This window comes from Thermobia domestica, chromosome 18 (assembly GCF_964235325.1).
Source record: "Thermobia domestica chromosome 18, izTheDome1.hap1.1, whole genome shotgun sequence".
Taxonomy (NCBI): Eukaryota; Metazoa; Arthropoda; class Insecta; order Zygentoma; family Lepismatidae; genus Thermobia; species Thermobia domestica.
This window is the reverse complement of record NC_137471.1, coordinates 17821368-17839002: the sequence shown is the minus strand read 5'-3', so window position 1 is coordinate 17839002 and position 17635 is coordinate 17821368. Positions and strand designations below refer to the sequence as shown.

General features: G+C 39.9%; 1 protein-coding gene across 2 annotated transcripts in view; it reads right to left on the bottom strand.

Annotated features, from left to right (window-relative positions):
• LOC145675635 (carbohydrate sulfotransferase 11-like) overlaps positions 1-14658 on the bottom strand; it is a 73318-nt gene extending 58660 nt beyond the window's left edge. For both annotated transcript variants that reach the window (XR_014129173.1, XM_081746183.1), the window contains exons 1-2: positions 14553-14658; positions 2748-2873 (exon numbers count right to left, since the gene is read on the bottom strand). Coding sequence is in view for 1 of the 2 variants with exons in the window: in XM_081746183.1 (XP_081602309.1) it covers positions 2748-2852 (105 nt within the window). In the remaining variant the exon portion in view is untranslated. The remainder of the gene's footprint in view (positions 1-2747; positions 2874-14552) is intronic.
• Positions 14659-17635: the final 2977 nt, after the last annotated feature.

Here is a 17635-nt window from a genome sequence, read left to right as displayed (position 1 = left end):
AGCATTTGTTAACGTTTAAAGATACGTAAGTGATTGCCCAATATACAGATGGTGATCAGAAAAATGGAAACACCTGAACGAAATTGCAACTTACCAGATTAATATGGTGTCGGGCCACCTTTTGCCTTCAGAACAGCCTTCATGCGACTTGGGATGGAGGCATAGAGGTCGTGAATGGTAGCAAGTGGAATTTTACACCATTCCTCGTGCAGGGCATCGGCCAGTTCTGTGAGAGACGATGGAGGTGGAAATCGTCGCCGGAGTCGTGTTTCCAAGACGGACCACAGATGTTCAATTATGTTGAGATCTGGGGATTGGACGGGCCAGGGGAGGTGTTGAACTTCATCCCGATGTTCCTCAAACCACGCTGCAACAACGCCAGCTGTGTGAATGGGTGCATTATCATCCTGGAAGATGGCGTCATTGTCCGGGAACAACATCCGCACCATAGGATGCAAGTGGTCTCCTAAAATTGCGACATAATCGTTGGCAGTGATTCGTCCGCTAAGTGTGATCCAATGAAAACCATGATATGGCGGCCCACAGCATCACCGAGCCGCCGCTATGTTTCACAGTTGGGTGGAGACACTGCAGATCATAAGCTTCTTTGGGCGTTCTCCACACATAAACACGACCCGTGGTTGGGGATAGGGTGAAGGATGACTCATCCGACCATATCACACGTTTCCAGTCCTCAACGGTCCAAGTTGCATGGTCGTGGCACCATTTGCGGCGTGCAAAAGCTTTATAGTCCCTGATGAGCGGTTTGGCCCGTGCAACACCACCCCGTAAGTTCATGTCATGTAATTCGCGGCGGACTGTGATTGTCGAAACAGGGTGGGGGAGGTGCTGATTAAGTTCCTCCGTCACTTGCTCCGCAGTGGCACGACGGTTCTGTGTGACAATGCGTTTTAATACCCGGCGTGACCTGTCACTCATTATTTTCTTCCGCCCACTGTTCCGCTTCCCCGATGTGGTTTTCCCGTGTGTTGTGTAGGCCGTCATCACTTTGACACTGTCCCACGCGACACACCTAACACAGTAGCCACTGCCGTCACACTCACTCCATATAACCGCACACCAACAATTTGCCCTCTTTGAAAATCTGAGAGGACTCCCATTTTACACTACCTCCGTCTGCTGCAGCCACTGGACACTGCTGTTCCACTGCGCCTGACGTAGTATGGAGACCGACCTAACACACCATCACCAGCGGTCCGGCGCTGCGGGCACCACGACACCACTGCCAACCCATACATCTGACGTGTTGCCAACTACAGGTGTTTCCATTTTTCTGATCACCATCTGTATGTACTCCAATGATCTTTGTGGTGGACAAACACCTTGTGCGTGGGTTTCCCCGGGGTTCTCCCGTTTCCTCCCACTTTCTTCATTCCACCATTTCATTCATTTCTCATCATCACCGTCTCCTTTAGCTTAGCCGGCATACCCGTTGGACGTAAAACTTAAAGATTTCATTTCATTTTCACGTACTTCAATAATAATAATAATAAAAACCCTGGTTTAAATGTTATACATCTTATGTGGGCCTCTTGTAATGCGGAAGGATTCTGATTGTTTCTAGATGAAATTATATATTTTAAAAAATGAAATTATGAAAAAATCAGGACATAAATTTTGCACATACGTTTACAAAAGACAAGAGAACAAATTGAGACGAGGCTAGAAAAGTTGTCGAGAACCGAAACGATAGGAAAAAGAATTGTTCGGAAATCGAAACGAAGCAAAAAGTTTACAACACTGATTACGTCGCGTTCACAAAACCTCTCCATTGACTTCTGCGTTTAACCAACTGGATCCAGTTCCTACTAGAGATGGGCAAAACCTTTTTTTTAAAAATAAAAACCGGTTTCTAGAAAAACCGAAACTCGAAAACTGACATTTCGGTTTTTTGACCAAAACCGGTTTCAGTTTTCTCCAAAAACCTATTCGGTTTTTCATCGAAACCGGTTTAGGTTTTCTCCAAGACCGGTTCGGTTTTCACCGAAACAATTTTCGTGAAAACTTTTGGAAAACACATAAACCGAACCGGTTTCGGTGAAAACCGAACCAGTTCTTGGAGAAAACCGAAAAACCGTTTTTTAGTTTCCTACATTGTATTCCTATTTCTGCGAGATCTATCTTAATATTGCCCTCCCATCTGCGCGTAGGTCTTCCTAATGGTCGTTTTCCAATTGAATTTCCAGTTGAAATTTTGAAAACGTTCCTACTTTCTTCCATTCTCGCTACATGAAATGCCCAGCCTCCAAGACTAGATGACCCTAACAATGTTTGGTAAACCGTATAAATTATGTAGTTCCTCGTTATGAAGTTTTTACCATTTCCCATTCCCGTTCCTCTTGAGTCCGAATATTCGTGTCAGGATCTTGTTCTCAAATATTTTCAGTCTATGTTCTTCCCTCAGAGTAAGCGACCATGTTTCGCAACCATACAGCACAACAGGCATGGTTAAAATTTTATATATTTTAAGCTTCAAATTCCTCCACAGAATTCGCGACGACAAGATATTTTGAACTGAATAATCTTATTTCTCGACTCTTCTCGTGGGTAACATTAACTGTAAGATTTTGCACAATTAAGGTCAGATTAATCGACAAGGCGTGTCAGTTTCATTTTGGAAAAGTTCTTAGCCCCTTTTAATTTAGTAGTTTAAGTATACGTATAGCATTGAAATTATAAGTTTAGATATAATAATGTGATTCGTAGTCAAAATATAACATACTGACCTGAGGAAACAGAACAATGTATTTCGTGGTCGTGATGATCAGAGAGACGCCCAGGAAGACGAGAAGGAGTGACGCAGCCGGCCCTTTCTTCAGTAGCCGCAGCATCTCAGAGCATCACCACCTCTTCTAACACCATACATTCACCAAAATTAGAAAGAAAATTAATTAATAATATGTAAAAAGTATGGTTTCGTTATTTAATAAAGTATTCTTCGCTTAAAAATATTAAATCCATTGTTTTTACAAATCTAGATACTTTTACAATATTATAAAGGTAATCAAGAAAGTTCTGTTGCTTTTTCATCCACCACCTTCGATCATCGATATGTCACCTAAGACGTTCCTGAAAGATCAAAAATAGTCCCCATTAACATCGACGACCTTCTGTTAACGTTCTGCAAGGCCATGGATTCTATCGCGAAGGAACTTGGTGAGCCGTGAAGAGAAGAAGATATCAAGTGCATTTTGCACCTCTACTAGGGATTTGAATTGGCGTCCTCTAAGGTGATTGTCCACGGAATGGAACAAGGAATAATCTGACGATGTGTGCCTGACCATCACGGCCAAATTGCAAAGTCAAATGAAATGACTTTTGGTATATAGTTATGCCTTAATCCATAATGGGATATTATCATATCGGTTTCATTATAATACACATCCTAAGGGGGTAGTGGGGATCCGAATATTTAAAAAAAAAAAGTATCTCGCAAGCAGTTAAACTTACGGAGCTCAAATTCAAATTCAGTAAATGTCCTAGCATTTTTTAAATTCTCCTTTATGGGCGGGGGGCACTTTCTTTATATGGAAAAATGGTACTGGCTTTGTAAAAATAATCGAAAACGATCGATATTAGTTGAGAAACAAATTCAGAAACAAAAGGTAACCAAGAAAGTTCTGTCGGTTTTTCATCCACCACCTTCGAACATCGATATGTTACCTAAGACGTACCTGAAAGATAAAAAATAGCCCCATCAGCATCGGCGACCTTCTGACAACATTCTGGAAGGTCATGGATTCCATCGCGGTAGAACTTGGTGGGACGTGAAACGAAGAAAGTATCAAGTGCATTTTGCACCTCTGCGAGGGATTTGAACTGGCGTCCTCTAAGGTGATTGTCCAAGGAATGGAACAAGGAATAATTGGACGATGCAATGTCCGGGGAGTATGGTGGATGCATAATGTTTCTCATCCCAGGCGTAGAATGGTGTCCCGGGTTATTCTAGCCGCTTGGGGCTTAGTATTGTTTTCTAACAGAAGGTTCCCTTTGAATTCGGAAGTGTTGGCTCCAGAGTTTTGATTTTTTCTTGAACACGGCTCAACTGCTGACAGCACACAGTTCATTGATGCACAACTTCCACAACCAGGTAGTATGTTGGATATACCCACACCAACAACTGCCCTTCGCATTAAACTCACATTGTAAAGGCCAATTGAACACAGTACTCCACAAAAAGCGACAGAACTTTTTTGATTACCTTTATATCATCATTAACGAAAATAAAATGTCCAAATATTACATTAGTGAACAAATTGAACTTTGATTTATATGGCATAAATCTAAGTGTTCTTTATAGTTTTTTGGCTTCTGAGAAAAAAAATACAAACTTAGTTTTGATCACGAACCGTCCATTAAAAAAAAAAAAAAAGAAAAGAAAAGATAATAATGTCAGAAATAGTACTAACACTTTGGAAATCACAATCTTTAAAATGAAAATTATAGACTTGCGTCCTAATTAACTTTGGTTTATGGTTAGTACTGAGCCACCACGGCCCCCTCTGACCTAGAAGTCTCTACCATGGCTGTTAAGAGACTTTTGGGACACGTATCACTCACTCCTTTGGAAGAGTAGTTAGAAATTACTAGAGGACAAAGCTCAAGAATGTTTTATTGAGAATAGTGGTGTAGTTAGTATCCAGCGGGTATTCCGGGGAAATGCACCTGTCATTTCTTATTAGAAATAAAACTATATTATGCACAAGTGTCGAAAGTTTTATAGAATATCTTTTTATTTGTGTTTGTCTTCCCGTCGACAGGTATCAGAGCGAACACAGTAAGATATATCAAGAAGCGGCTTTTTTGCAATCGGTTCAGCGTCCCAAGAATAGATTTCATCTCCTCCATTAAGCTTATATTGAAACTAGAAGTATTATAAATATTATAAATCATTTCCAGTTTCAACGTCCATCTAATAAAATAAAGAGTTTGTGTGTCTGTCTATCTGTGTATCTCTGTATGCGGCCTGGAGACCAGACGAGTGGACCGAGAGTTACCAAATTTTGGTCATGGGTACCTTGGTCCAGGCCCTAGACCAAGACGAAGCGTGTTTTCCAAACTTCGAACCAGGGGGGGTCTCAGGGGTGTGTTTAACAGGACATGTAAAAGTAGTAGAAAATGACAGATATTAGTTTCGAATTCATAGTTTTCGCCTCGCTGAGATGAATGGTGATACTATCACAGGCGTTGACTTCCAAATACAGCCCTCATTGGCTGGGAGCCGAGTCATTTTTTTTCAAAATTCGAACCAGGTGGTCTCAAGGGGCGTTTACCGGGATATGTAAAAGTAGTAGAAAATGACCGATATTTTTTTCCTTTCGTTGTTTAATTTCTTTACATAGATATTTTATCTGACCCATGCGAAAAGCTGGTATTTCAGCTAGTTACTATATAAAAAATATGGTAAGAGATAGCGACGAAATGTTTTTTCCATCGGTTCAGCGAGAATATATCATCACCACCTGCAACATTGCATGAAAACTGGAAATACGTAGTTGAAAAATTTACTAGTACTTCCGTTTCAGTAATATTGATGCCCTTTCTGAATTTTTTGCTCTTCTCTCCTACTGCTCTTTTTGAATTTTTAGCTGTTCTCCACAACCGTTCTTTTTGTTTTTTTTTTAGCTCTTTTCCTCAACCCCTCTTTTTGAATTTTTGCTCTTATCCCCAACCGTTGTTTTTGAATTTTTAGCTGTTCTCCCAAAACGCTCTTTTTGATTTTTTAACTTTTCTCCCCAATCACTCCTTTTGAATTTATAGTTGTTCTCCTAACAGCTCTTTTTGAATTTTTAGCTGTTCTCCCCAACCACACTTTTCGATTGTTTAGCTCTTCTCCCCAACAGTTCCTTTGGAATTTTTGCCCTTCTCTCCTACTGCTGTTTTTTAAAATTTTTTGCTCTTCTCCCCAACCATTCTTTTTTAATTTTTAGCTCTTCCCCCAACTGCTCTTTTTGAATCTTACAAAGTAACTTTAAAAGATAATGTTTGGTAAAGACAATAAAGAGGATCACCCGAAACTAACTACTAATGAACTTTTCACATTAAGAAAAGCTACATAGTTCCTATCATATGCAACCAACAATGCTTTGCTGCTGTATAGGTTCTCAAAAAAGCTACGGAATGTCATCGATACTGTCACCGTCACCCATGAAGATATCAACGGATTGATTCGATTTACGAATTTAGCAGAAAATGATCACTTTTGTTATCTATTGCAAGAAGTTAGAATTCGAAAGAGTTATCATGTGGTGTAACGGACGTATTAAGAGTTACCTTGTAAGTCGCACTGCGCCATCCTAAGAAAGAATATAGAAAAAAACTCCACAGTAAGCCAGATGCTATATATGCTATTAAGGGAAATAATAACTTCCCTTAATAGGGGATTAGGTTTACATCCCACGCACATGTCCTATTGAGTAAATATGGATGATTAATAACAATTTAACAGTATGATTGGAGATTTGGACAATAAGAATGTAGCAGAAACGATAAAAACCTCTAGAAAACCCATGAACACACATAGACTAGGATCAAACCAGAAGCACTTCGCATCAGAAGTGTGTGCTGTACCAGTGAGCCACCGCGGTCTTACCCTGAAAAGCAGTATATGGGTCAATTTCTTCTATTACAAGTTAGAAATTTGGGGGCGTCATAATTACTTAGCTTACTGCATGAATTGTGTTGGAAATGAATAGTATTTCATTTATTGACATTTTGTAAGTATGTAAAGATACATATGAGGCAGGATTTGACACTGTCTCGTCTTGAGAAATGTATCTGCTTCTGTAGGAATCTCATTTTTAATTTTTGTTATAATGTTAGTTTTTAAAAAATAATATTATCGTATTTTGTTTCAAATTTCGTATATTAATAATAATTATTATTTAATTTTTCAAGTTTTTGTTTATGCCAATTAGTTAATCATGTCCAGTGGCGTATTTACGATTTTGTTTCGGGGGGCTTTGCTAACTTTCGGGAGGCTTTGCCTGAAAATGTGAAAATTCAGCAAGATATTTCATATACTTTACTATAGTAAGATTTCGGGGGTTTAAGCCCAGAATCTCCCCCCTAAATACGCCACTGACTCGATATTTACTAACTTATATGTGGACATAGTGATACTAGTGATCAAAAATGTGTTACCCATCAAAGTGCATATATTTAGGAAAATACTTCTATTGTCGTATTCCAAATATTCGATTTCGTTAGTTCGGATAAATATTTTTAACATTATTCACTCAGAGACTTCGATAATCGTTAAAAATAGGCGGATTATATTCATAGTTTGCATTCCCATAGTTTCAATGTAATGTTGCCATCTGGAGGCCCGGAGTTAGAAAAAATATGTGGCCCCTGATGACTTTACCTAATACTTTTCTGTGAAAGTACTGAAGGAAATATGTTTCATATTTTTGGTCATATTTTATTTTATGATAATGATTGTATCTTCATGATTCTTTTTAGATAGTCAGTTGAGATTTTGATCACAGTGGAGGCCAGTATCCATCTATAGGCCCAGAGCTACAGCTTCCTTAAGCCCCCTTCAGTCCGGCCCTGGTTGTGATGGAAACAGGTATGTGAACCTCTGATTTGCTGAACGACTGGAGTTGAGACGAGGTACTTGATAGTGGTTTTTAAATGGAGAAAGTCGTATGTAACTTTCGCTCTTAAACATAATTCATAATTTTACTGATTTTAGCTGAACTAAAGTACTTTATTCACCTCAATTTTAATTATTAAAGTCAAAATGAAGTTTTGAACCGAAATTGTGAAAGAAAATCCACTAAACAAAACAATTGAAGAAATACCTCAAGTGCAAAAACTACTACAAAATTCGATTGGGGGGGGAAGAAAAGTGTCCAATTTCCATAATTTATTACATATTAGTTATTATTATCAATACATGTACACAATAAATATTAAGTTAAGTAGTAGGTTACACTTCTATTGGAAGAGTTTTGTCTCATCTCATGCGGTATGGCGTGGTATGATATGAGTTTAGTGTCCCTTTCAGCGGTAAAGCTATATGAGACCTGGATCTACAACTTAACATGAAATCTGAACCACATTGGCTCCAATCGGGAATCGAACCTGAGTCTTCCGCCCGAAAGACACGTACGCTAACCACATAACCACGTGCCTTTGGGGCGGACGTCTAAGCACAACCAGGCCTCGTCTCGTCTCCTATCCAGGGTTGGTCCAAGGACCCGGGCAACCCGGGCGACTGCCCGAGGCGCAAAAATGAATGGGGCGCCAAAACGAGCCTCAAAAAGTAAATTTTATAATGTGTTTTCTACTGACTTTTTGGGTTACATTCTTGTAAAGTAGTGCCAATTACGTTACCTTTTTCTCATTTCACCTTGGAAGTAGAGAGTTTCATTTAGCGTTCGTTTGCTAAATTCATTTCAGTGACAGAGCATCGAACGATGAGGAACGTAGACACTGACCAGATGATCTCCTCAGGAACAAGGTGGAAGCAGATCCTTGGAAAAGTGTTCGTGTCATTGCAGATGAATAAAGCTTACACCATAGCACTATTGTTCGACGGTTACATTCAATGGGTAAAGTGAAAATTTTGGACTAGTGGTTACTACATAAGTTGACAACCAACAACAACAATTGCTCTCTGACCATAAAGATTAATCACGAAAACTTACTGCTTCAAATTGTCACGTCAGATAAAAAGAATGGGTGTGCAATGACAATTGTAAAAATCCAAGAAAATTGTTGCTTCGTGTTTAACGTCCAGGATGGTCTTCGACACATCTTTCCACCAGCAAAAGGTGCTGTTGCCGTTATAGTGGCCTTTCGCGGAAGTGATTCATCATATCTTTCTAAGGCGAGGTGAAATCATTAATACTGATCTACATGAAGTGGACCACAAACTTGTTTTCGAACACCCAGCAATCGCCAGTACAGATGGTGTACTCATGATGTACGACAATGCTGTCACACAAAGACGTTGGAGGCTCTCCGTGAGTTGCAGTTGAAACATTTTCTTATCCTTCTTATTTCCCCGATATCTCTTCCGCTGATTACAACCGATCTGATATTTCAGTCACTTCTTGAGAGAGAAGACATTCTCTGATGATGATGCGTATGTTTGAGGACTTCCTAGCATAGCAGATTCTAGACTTGTTTCCATGGGCGCCCGAAGGGAAAAGCAGGATGCCTCCCCTGAGCAAACCACTTATATTACATACCAGAAATACCAGACATAATATAGAAACCATGGAGGTGCTCCCCAGAAAATTTCTTCCGGCCCCCTTCTTGTCTCGTCAGGCAATCCAATTATTGGATAATCGATCGCAAAAGTGTTAGTTGCAGATGGCGTGTTTTATTAATGCTGTACGGCAGTCATTTGCAATTGGCCTGTCTAAGACGTAGAAGCGTGCTTCATAATCGGAGAAAAGCGTTGAGCAAAGATTGGAAGGGGATGGAAAAAGCAAGTGTTGGGAGTGTACTTGAATTGATGGATTCATGAGTAGTAGGTCTACGAAACCATCGACTATCCAATCGACGTCACCGTTGTCTTGTCTACATTTCAAGAAGCTCTTTCCCCTCTCCGTGTGGGTAAATGAGAAGAGGAGCAGCAAATTTTGTAGTGTCACAGAGCATTCAGTTGGAAATCATTGCTGTACGGAATTTCATTGGTTGGTAGCTTAGTTTCAACGTGCTATATTAGCACTACACTACCTACGCTGCAAATAATAACAACAATTTGTTATTTTTTTTTTTTTTTTGAACAAAGGACTACTGGTTATTGTTGAACATGATAAAAAAAATGTATCCTGAAGTATTCTATCAGCCAACTAAAAACGTCTAGATGCCTTTTAGTGGTTATAGGAAGTGCTCTAAAAATGTTCAAAATGTACCTGCACTTCTGATATGTCGAATGTATACGGATAGAAAAGACTTGTAAATGTGTAAAATGTCGTAATTGTGTTTAACAGTTGTTTCTGTGGCGTAAACTCATGGGACACAGCAAAGTTGAGACACATTTTGAATCTATTAGGGGACATTGTATATATTTTTCCACATGGTAAACAATAACCAAAAGTTGTTTCTAAAAACGGGTCCAAATCATATTCACACAGTGGTTTATTTTATTTATTTATTTATTGCGGTGTACAATTTAAAGTGGGAGTTCAATTCTGTCTCCCCGGTCACTGAACCTGGAACCTCGTGTACCAAATCTACGTACTCCAGTTACTATACCTCGGCTAGCTAGAAGAGTAACCTCGTATGCTCGTATAATCAAGGGCGCCCATGTTGTGGTTTCCAAGGGGGGCGAGTATAAGCGATGTTTCAAAAATAGTTTCAAATTTTGCTGTAATTAATGTAAAAATTCTATTGAATTTTCGATATTCTGAAGTACAATTTCCTCTAGAGGGGACAAGCGCCCCACCTTGTCCCTCCTGATGGGCGCCCTTGTGTATAATACGTAATTTTCGGTCAAGAGATTTGCATCTCCACTCTTCCTAGGGGGTACGGTGGCTCAGTGACCAGGAGACAAAATTCATTTGGGTTTAAGACCCTCTGAAGATGAAGGTGGGATATTTAACTGTCTTGGCTGTTTCTCTGTTGGCGTGCCTCTCGAGGCCGGTAGTCCGGACGTAGGGCAATTGGCAATTTGTCGCCTCGTGCAATTGTATTATTTGCCGCCCCAACTTTTCTCCAGAAAGAACAAAACTTAAAACCACGATTTTAAGTCTGATACCCTATCATGAACAACGAACGGGAGGGAAAGATCACTCGCACTCAGAAAGGCCTAAACACTACAAATACAATCTCGTTACGTCCATTTTTCTTTAAATAATAATCTACTATGTTACTGAAAGATAAAGAAAACATACCTGCAGAGGAAAATGTAAATCTTTTTTATAGAATTGAATATCGAGCTTCCATCTCAATATATTAGTTTGCAATTCCAGTGCAACTAGCTCTTTTATCTTTACTTCTTGATTTTCCTTCTACATGTATTATTATTTTTTTTTAAAGAAAACTTTTTTGCACCTTGAATGATAAGGAATGTGTTTGTGACAAACACAAGACTAGTTTTCATATCAAAACTGTGATAGGTAACTAAATGGAACAGATGTTCGCTACCGTTCGAGAATTGAGTTCTTGTATTTGACAACAATCAAGAAATTCATGCTAGGATTTGTTTGACTATTTGCTTTAGCACTATCCATGTGACCTTAAACCAGGGGAGGATCCAGGGGGGCGATCGGGGCGATCGCCCCCCCAGAAGAGGAAGCTTTCTTATTTTATATATATAAATAAAACCCATCCCAAAGTTTGGAGCCCTTAAAAGTAGCAGTATGACAACCCTCCGCCCCCCCCAGAAGTCGGTTCTGGATCCGCCCCTGCGACCTGAACATGATTTATGAATGTAGTATTCAACTTAGAAGGTCAGGTTAGTAAACTTAACTACCATTATCATGAAGTCTGTTTCCAACAAGAAATATTTATTGTAATAATAATATATTTATGAGAGATTTTGCCGCTCCATGCGAATGCACGTATTACACATACGAAAGAGAACAGCCCTGTCCTGAAGAGTGTAAGAAAGGAAAAGTAGAAATGACGAAAGCAAAAGGAATGAAATAAAAATGAAATTTTAGAGTTTAACGTCCCACGACTATGTACTTTAGGCTAGGGCAAATGAATAATGATGGAAAAATTGGTGGCATGAGAATGAGGGAGGGCAATTGAGAAAACCCACAGACATGACGTTGTCCATCACAAACTTACTTGATCGGGGACCCTACGCACTAGAGGTTAAGCGCTCTACCACAGAACCACCGTGCCACTCAGGAAATTAAAAGAACTGGTAGATCGTCCATCTTTGGTGCAATAAATCCTTAGCTCATGGGTCTAGGTCAAAACCCCCACAGCCAAAACCCCCACACTCAAGAAATGTCAAAACGCCCACACGATCGGTCATAACTCCCACACAAATGACAAATCCCCCAAACGCACGAACGGTCAAAACCCCCACAGCCAAAACCCCCACACTCAAGAAATGTCAAAACGCCCACACGATCGGTCATAACTCCCACACAAATGACAAATCCCCCAAACGCACGAACGGTCAAAACCCCCACAGCCAAAAGCCCCACACTCAAGAAATGTCAAAACGCCCACACGATCGGTCATAACTCCCACACAAATGACAAATCCCCCAAACGCACGAACGGTCAAAACCCCCACAGCCAAAACCCCCACACTCAAGAAATGTCAAAACGCCCACACGATCGGTCATAACTCCCACACAAATGACAAATCCCCCAAACGCACGAACGGTCAAAACCCCCACAGCCAAAACCCCCACACTCAAGAAATGTCAAAACGCCCACACGATCGGTCATAACTCCCACACAAATGACAAATCCCCCAAACGCACGAACGGTCAAAACCCCCACAGCCAAAACCCCCACACTCAAGAAATGTCAAAACGCCCACACGATCGGTCATAACTCCCACACAAATGACAAATCCCCCAAACGCACGAACGGTCAAAACCCCCACAGCCAAAACCCCCACACTCAAGAAATGTCAAAACGCCCACACGATCGGTCATAACTCCCACACAAATGACAAATCCCCCAAACGCACGAACGGTCAAAACCCCCACAGCCAAAAGCCCCACACTCAAGAAATGTCAAAACGCCCACACGATCGGTCATAACTCCCACACAAATGACAAATCCCCCAAACGCACGAACGGTCAAAACCCCCACAGCCAAAACCCCCACACTCAAGAAATGTCAAAACCCCACACGATCGGTCATAACTCCCACACAAATGACAAATCCCCCAAACGCACGAACGGTCAAAACCCCCACAGCCAAAACCCCCACACTCAAGAAATGTCAAAACGCCCACACGATCGGTCATAACTCCCACACAAATGACAAATCCCCCAAACGCACGAACGGTCAAAACCCCCACAGCCAAAACCCCCACACTCAAGAAATGTCAAAACGCCCACACGATCGGTCATAACTCCCACACAAATGACAAATCCCCCAAACGCACGAACGGTCAAAAACCCCACAGCCAAAACCCCCACACTCAAGAAATGTCAAAACGCCCACACGATCGGTCATAACTCCCACACAAATGACAAATCCCCCAAACGCACGAACGGTCAAAACCCCCACAGCCAAAACCCCCACACTCAAGAAATGTCAAAACGCCCACACGATCGGTCATAACTCCCACACAAATGACAAATCCCCCAAACGCACGAACGGTCAAAACCCCCACAGCCAAAACCCCCACACTCAAGAAATGTCAAAACGCCCACACGATCGGTCATAATTCCCACACAGATGGACAAAACTCCCACACATAGCAACGGTCACAATCTCCACATAAATGGACAAAACCCCACACAAATGGACAAAACCCCCACACAATCGGACAAATCCCCCACACTCTGAAAATATCGTGATTGCACGTCTTTGTTGCGGCTCTTTACGAAGCCCACTTTAGTGTTTCTGTCATTACAAAACAGTGCAAGAAAAATAGTTGCAACATCGGTTTAAGTGGAACAAAAAATGTTATTGAAAAGTACAAGGGCAAGACATACAACCAGGATCATTTCAGAGTGTGGGAGATTTGACCGATTGTGTGGGAGTTTTGTTCATTTGTGTGGGGGTTTTGTCCATTTATGTGGGGATTGTGACCGTTGCTATGTGTGGCTGTTTTGTCCATTTGTGTGGGAGTTATGACCGTTGGAGGTTATGACCGATTACCAGTGTGGGTGTTTTGGCTGTGAGGGTTATGACCGTTCGTGTATTTGGGAGATTTGTCCATTTGTGTGGAGGTTATGACCGATTGTGTGGGCGTTTTGACATTTCTTGAGTGTGGGTGTTTTGGCTGTGGGGGTTTTGACCGGTTCCCTAGCTCATTTCTAGGCCTTGTGAATTTGTGGTGGACAACATCGTATCAGGGATATTTCACCGGATTCTTTCGTTTCCTCCAACATCCTCATTCTAGCAATTATAAGTAGTATGTGAATAAAGGAACATGAGTGTCACAGATAAGGAGACCTAAACAACAATAGATGCAATCTTGTGATTAACGGTGTGCTTTGCTAGATTCAGTGCATTAAAGTAACCAGTTTCCTATAAGTTATTATTGACACTATCATTTTTTTTTTTTTGTGGCTGTCGGTCACAAATCATCACATTTCTCCCGCGAAAAACACATTTCAAATCAGATTATTGGGGGGCTCAGTCCCCCAGTTCCAAGATTGGGGGAACATGTCCTCCTCATCCCCCCGAGATTTGTGCTTAACATACTAATTGCAGCATATTTTCTATATTTGCCAAAGTTTGTTTGTTCGTTCAGTTCTATTGACTAGGAAGAAAGGCAAGTATGGGATTTGAAAAGAATTCACTCGTGATACTCGCGGGTAAGAAAGTAGACGCACCATTTTTGAGACAAATATTTATACATACAAATATTTACATATGATATAAAAAAGAAAAAAGAAAGAAAAAGAAAACACTACTTACCTGCTGCCTACAACCAGTTCACGCGCTGCTAAAATTTGACTCCAAGATGCTTCACTCTCCATTCCTAATATTATCATCCACCCGCGTCCCTCCAAATAACTTCCTGTCGATCATCCGGTTGCAATCACAGTCGCTTCCTCCCACAAGAGCCCTCGGAACAACCAGAGATAACAAAACAGCGGGAATCTGTGGTGTTTTCACTCGCAACTGACTTCAAGATAGCAGCTTCAATTTTTTTGGGGGGGGGGAAGGGCTTATTTTATTGTTTTTCGAAATTGTTTCTTTTTTTCAAATATCTCACCAATCCCATGGCTTAAGAAACGCCAAAGAAGTTCATCGCCGCAGAAAATAAATACCAAAGTGAAATATTTTAGTTTTAAGACATGCGGTTTATCTCCTTTACGCTAAAGGAGACAGACGATGATTTTAGGTGAATGAGTATAATACAGCTTGTGGGAGGAAACGGGAGAACCCAAACAAATCCCTTGATAAAATGTTGCTCACCAGAAACTTACGTGGCATGTTATCAAATCACTGACCCCTTACAGCAGACGTCAGCTATCTAACACTAAGACTAATCACGTAATCATGTGTTGTGTCTAATCTTTGTTGTTATTCCTTGCTGTAATAATCTCCTTAGTCTCACAACTTAACCGGACGAAGATAGGCTAGCGGTTCCCGTCAGGCCCGTAGCCAGCCTGATTTCTTAGGGGGGCAGAAATGAATACTGAGGGGGCAATGATTAAGACATGACAAAACACCATAAAATTGCATACTTATTTATTATTTACAAAATCTGTAACAGGTATAGTTTCTTTTATTCATAATATTCTGTATTGACAATATTACAGTACACAAATTCAAGATTAAGAACATTGATCATTAACATACAAAGATTTTTTTAAAAAAACTGCGATGCAATACAATTGAGGTGCTTGGAGCAATATAGTGCTATGGTAAACGTAGATGAGGAACGTCATTGTACGTCGCATTTACACTAAACAAAAGCTAATTAACTGAATGTTAGAGCGAGCACATGACCCATTAATCAGGATTGTCCCATTTGCAGAAAACAAAATATTATAAACAGAATATTTTGACATAGACTTTTTTTTGTCACAACAAAACACTCCAATTAACTTTTATTGTATAATGTCATCATTATATGTTCATTAGAATTGATTTATGATTCTACGAGGCCAACTTGTTTGTTTGTTTGTTAAAATTTTGTACCTTTTTTTTTCTTCAATACTGAGGCTATAAAAAAAACGGGAAGCTTGCAGTTAAAAGTGGAATACGAACCACCACATTGCTCTCGAATTCAAGAATTCCACGGGTATCAAACACCGAGATCACATTCAAACACGCGCGCTCTATTCACTTAGACCAGCGGTAAGGGCTATTTTGTAGTTTTGTTTTACAAATTATTAATTTCTCGTAAGCCTTTACTGCAGCTTTTTGTTTGTATTAACTCCTAAGAATGATAAGATAAAAATATTGAGACCAAAGCACTTGCATTTATTAATAGAAAAACTTAAAAGAGAATATTATTATATATGTATAATCGAATGTAATTTTTTGGTTTTATTTTTGTGTGCTTAATATGAGCTCTTTGCGAGGTACTTTGTTTCATTTTAATTAAAATTGAAGTATTTATTTTTGAAACATTAGAACAAAATTATATTACAGCAACTTTAGATTATATCACTACAAAATAGAAGTATATGTTTTATTGAACGTTTGTACTCAATTTTCTACCTTCCAAAATTAGAGAGACATTACAGTTTATTTATATTCACAGCTAACGTTGTGGACTATGATACTGTTGTTTGGAAGTGCACCTGATATTCTTGGATGCTTGTCGAGGTTGCAATAACATGGCATGGTTTCAAATTCTTGAAATGGGTAAAGGCAGTTGAAGATGTTTGGTACATCTAGCAAAGAAACATATAATTTTACACATAAATGGGTAGAATTCGCAAAGTTGAATTTAATTTGGTAATTATAATAGCAAGAATTTCACTGGTTTTGTGTCAGTTTGAAAATTCCCTTCAGCGTGTTTTTTAGAGGGGGCATAAAATAATTTAGAGGGGGGCTCCCTCTAGCCTCTCCCTGGCTACGTGCCTGGTTCCCGTTCTTGGTTCTCATTTGGGAGGTTCAGAGTTCGAATCCGCTGAAGTTCATAGTTTGACCCTGACTGAAAATGCTTCCAATTTTTTCTCAGTACTAGCAGTCAAATCTCAGGATGGAATCTTTAAATATAGCCTCTGTGCCAGATTCCTTAATAAGCACAATATTAATTTTCCTCGCAGGCTGGATATGAAAGTTTGTAAACAAGTAAACATTTTCTTGGCTTACCCAAACGTCTCTTTGCCAAGGGATGCTCAACTAAACTTCCAATATTCTCTGCGTAGTCAAATGCTCTAGGGGAAGATTTAACATATTCATCGTCATAACATTAACATCGATCTTTCCATTTGTCAACACAGCAAATTGACCCCTTCTACTGAGGCATGTTGGGTGTTATTCTGGTTCATTGTTGCCAGACCGATTAGATGGAAAAGCAGAAGACTTGAAGATGAAAAACAGGAGAAAACAGTAGACATGTAAAGGGGCGTCATTTAAAAGTGCAAATCCAGGGAGAGGAAAAAAATTGCCATTATTAAGGGGACAGTGGTCAAAACAAGCTGTCCAGAATTCATTATTACTTTCATTTCAAAATAAACAATACATACATATATATAAATTTGAATTTTAAATTTCAGATTTTCCGATGATTAGGTAATCTTTTGGAGGTAGAAAGACCCTCATGGTCCCTTTATATCAATAATGTTTGATACACACTTGTGTGAAGTAAGACGTAGTGAAAGAGCAAAGTAGAGTGCGGTGAAAGTCTTATCATGCACCTAGGGATAGCATAACTATATGGTACAGTCACACGTGATCATGACGTAAGACGATTTTTCGCTAACGATCGTGGAGAGGTGATCTAAGCTACTCTTCCAACCCAAGTCCCAATCTAAACAACATGTACTCGTAAATTTTATAGTAAGCCATGAAGATCACCAACCACCATGCATACA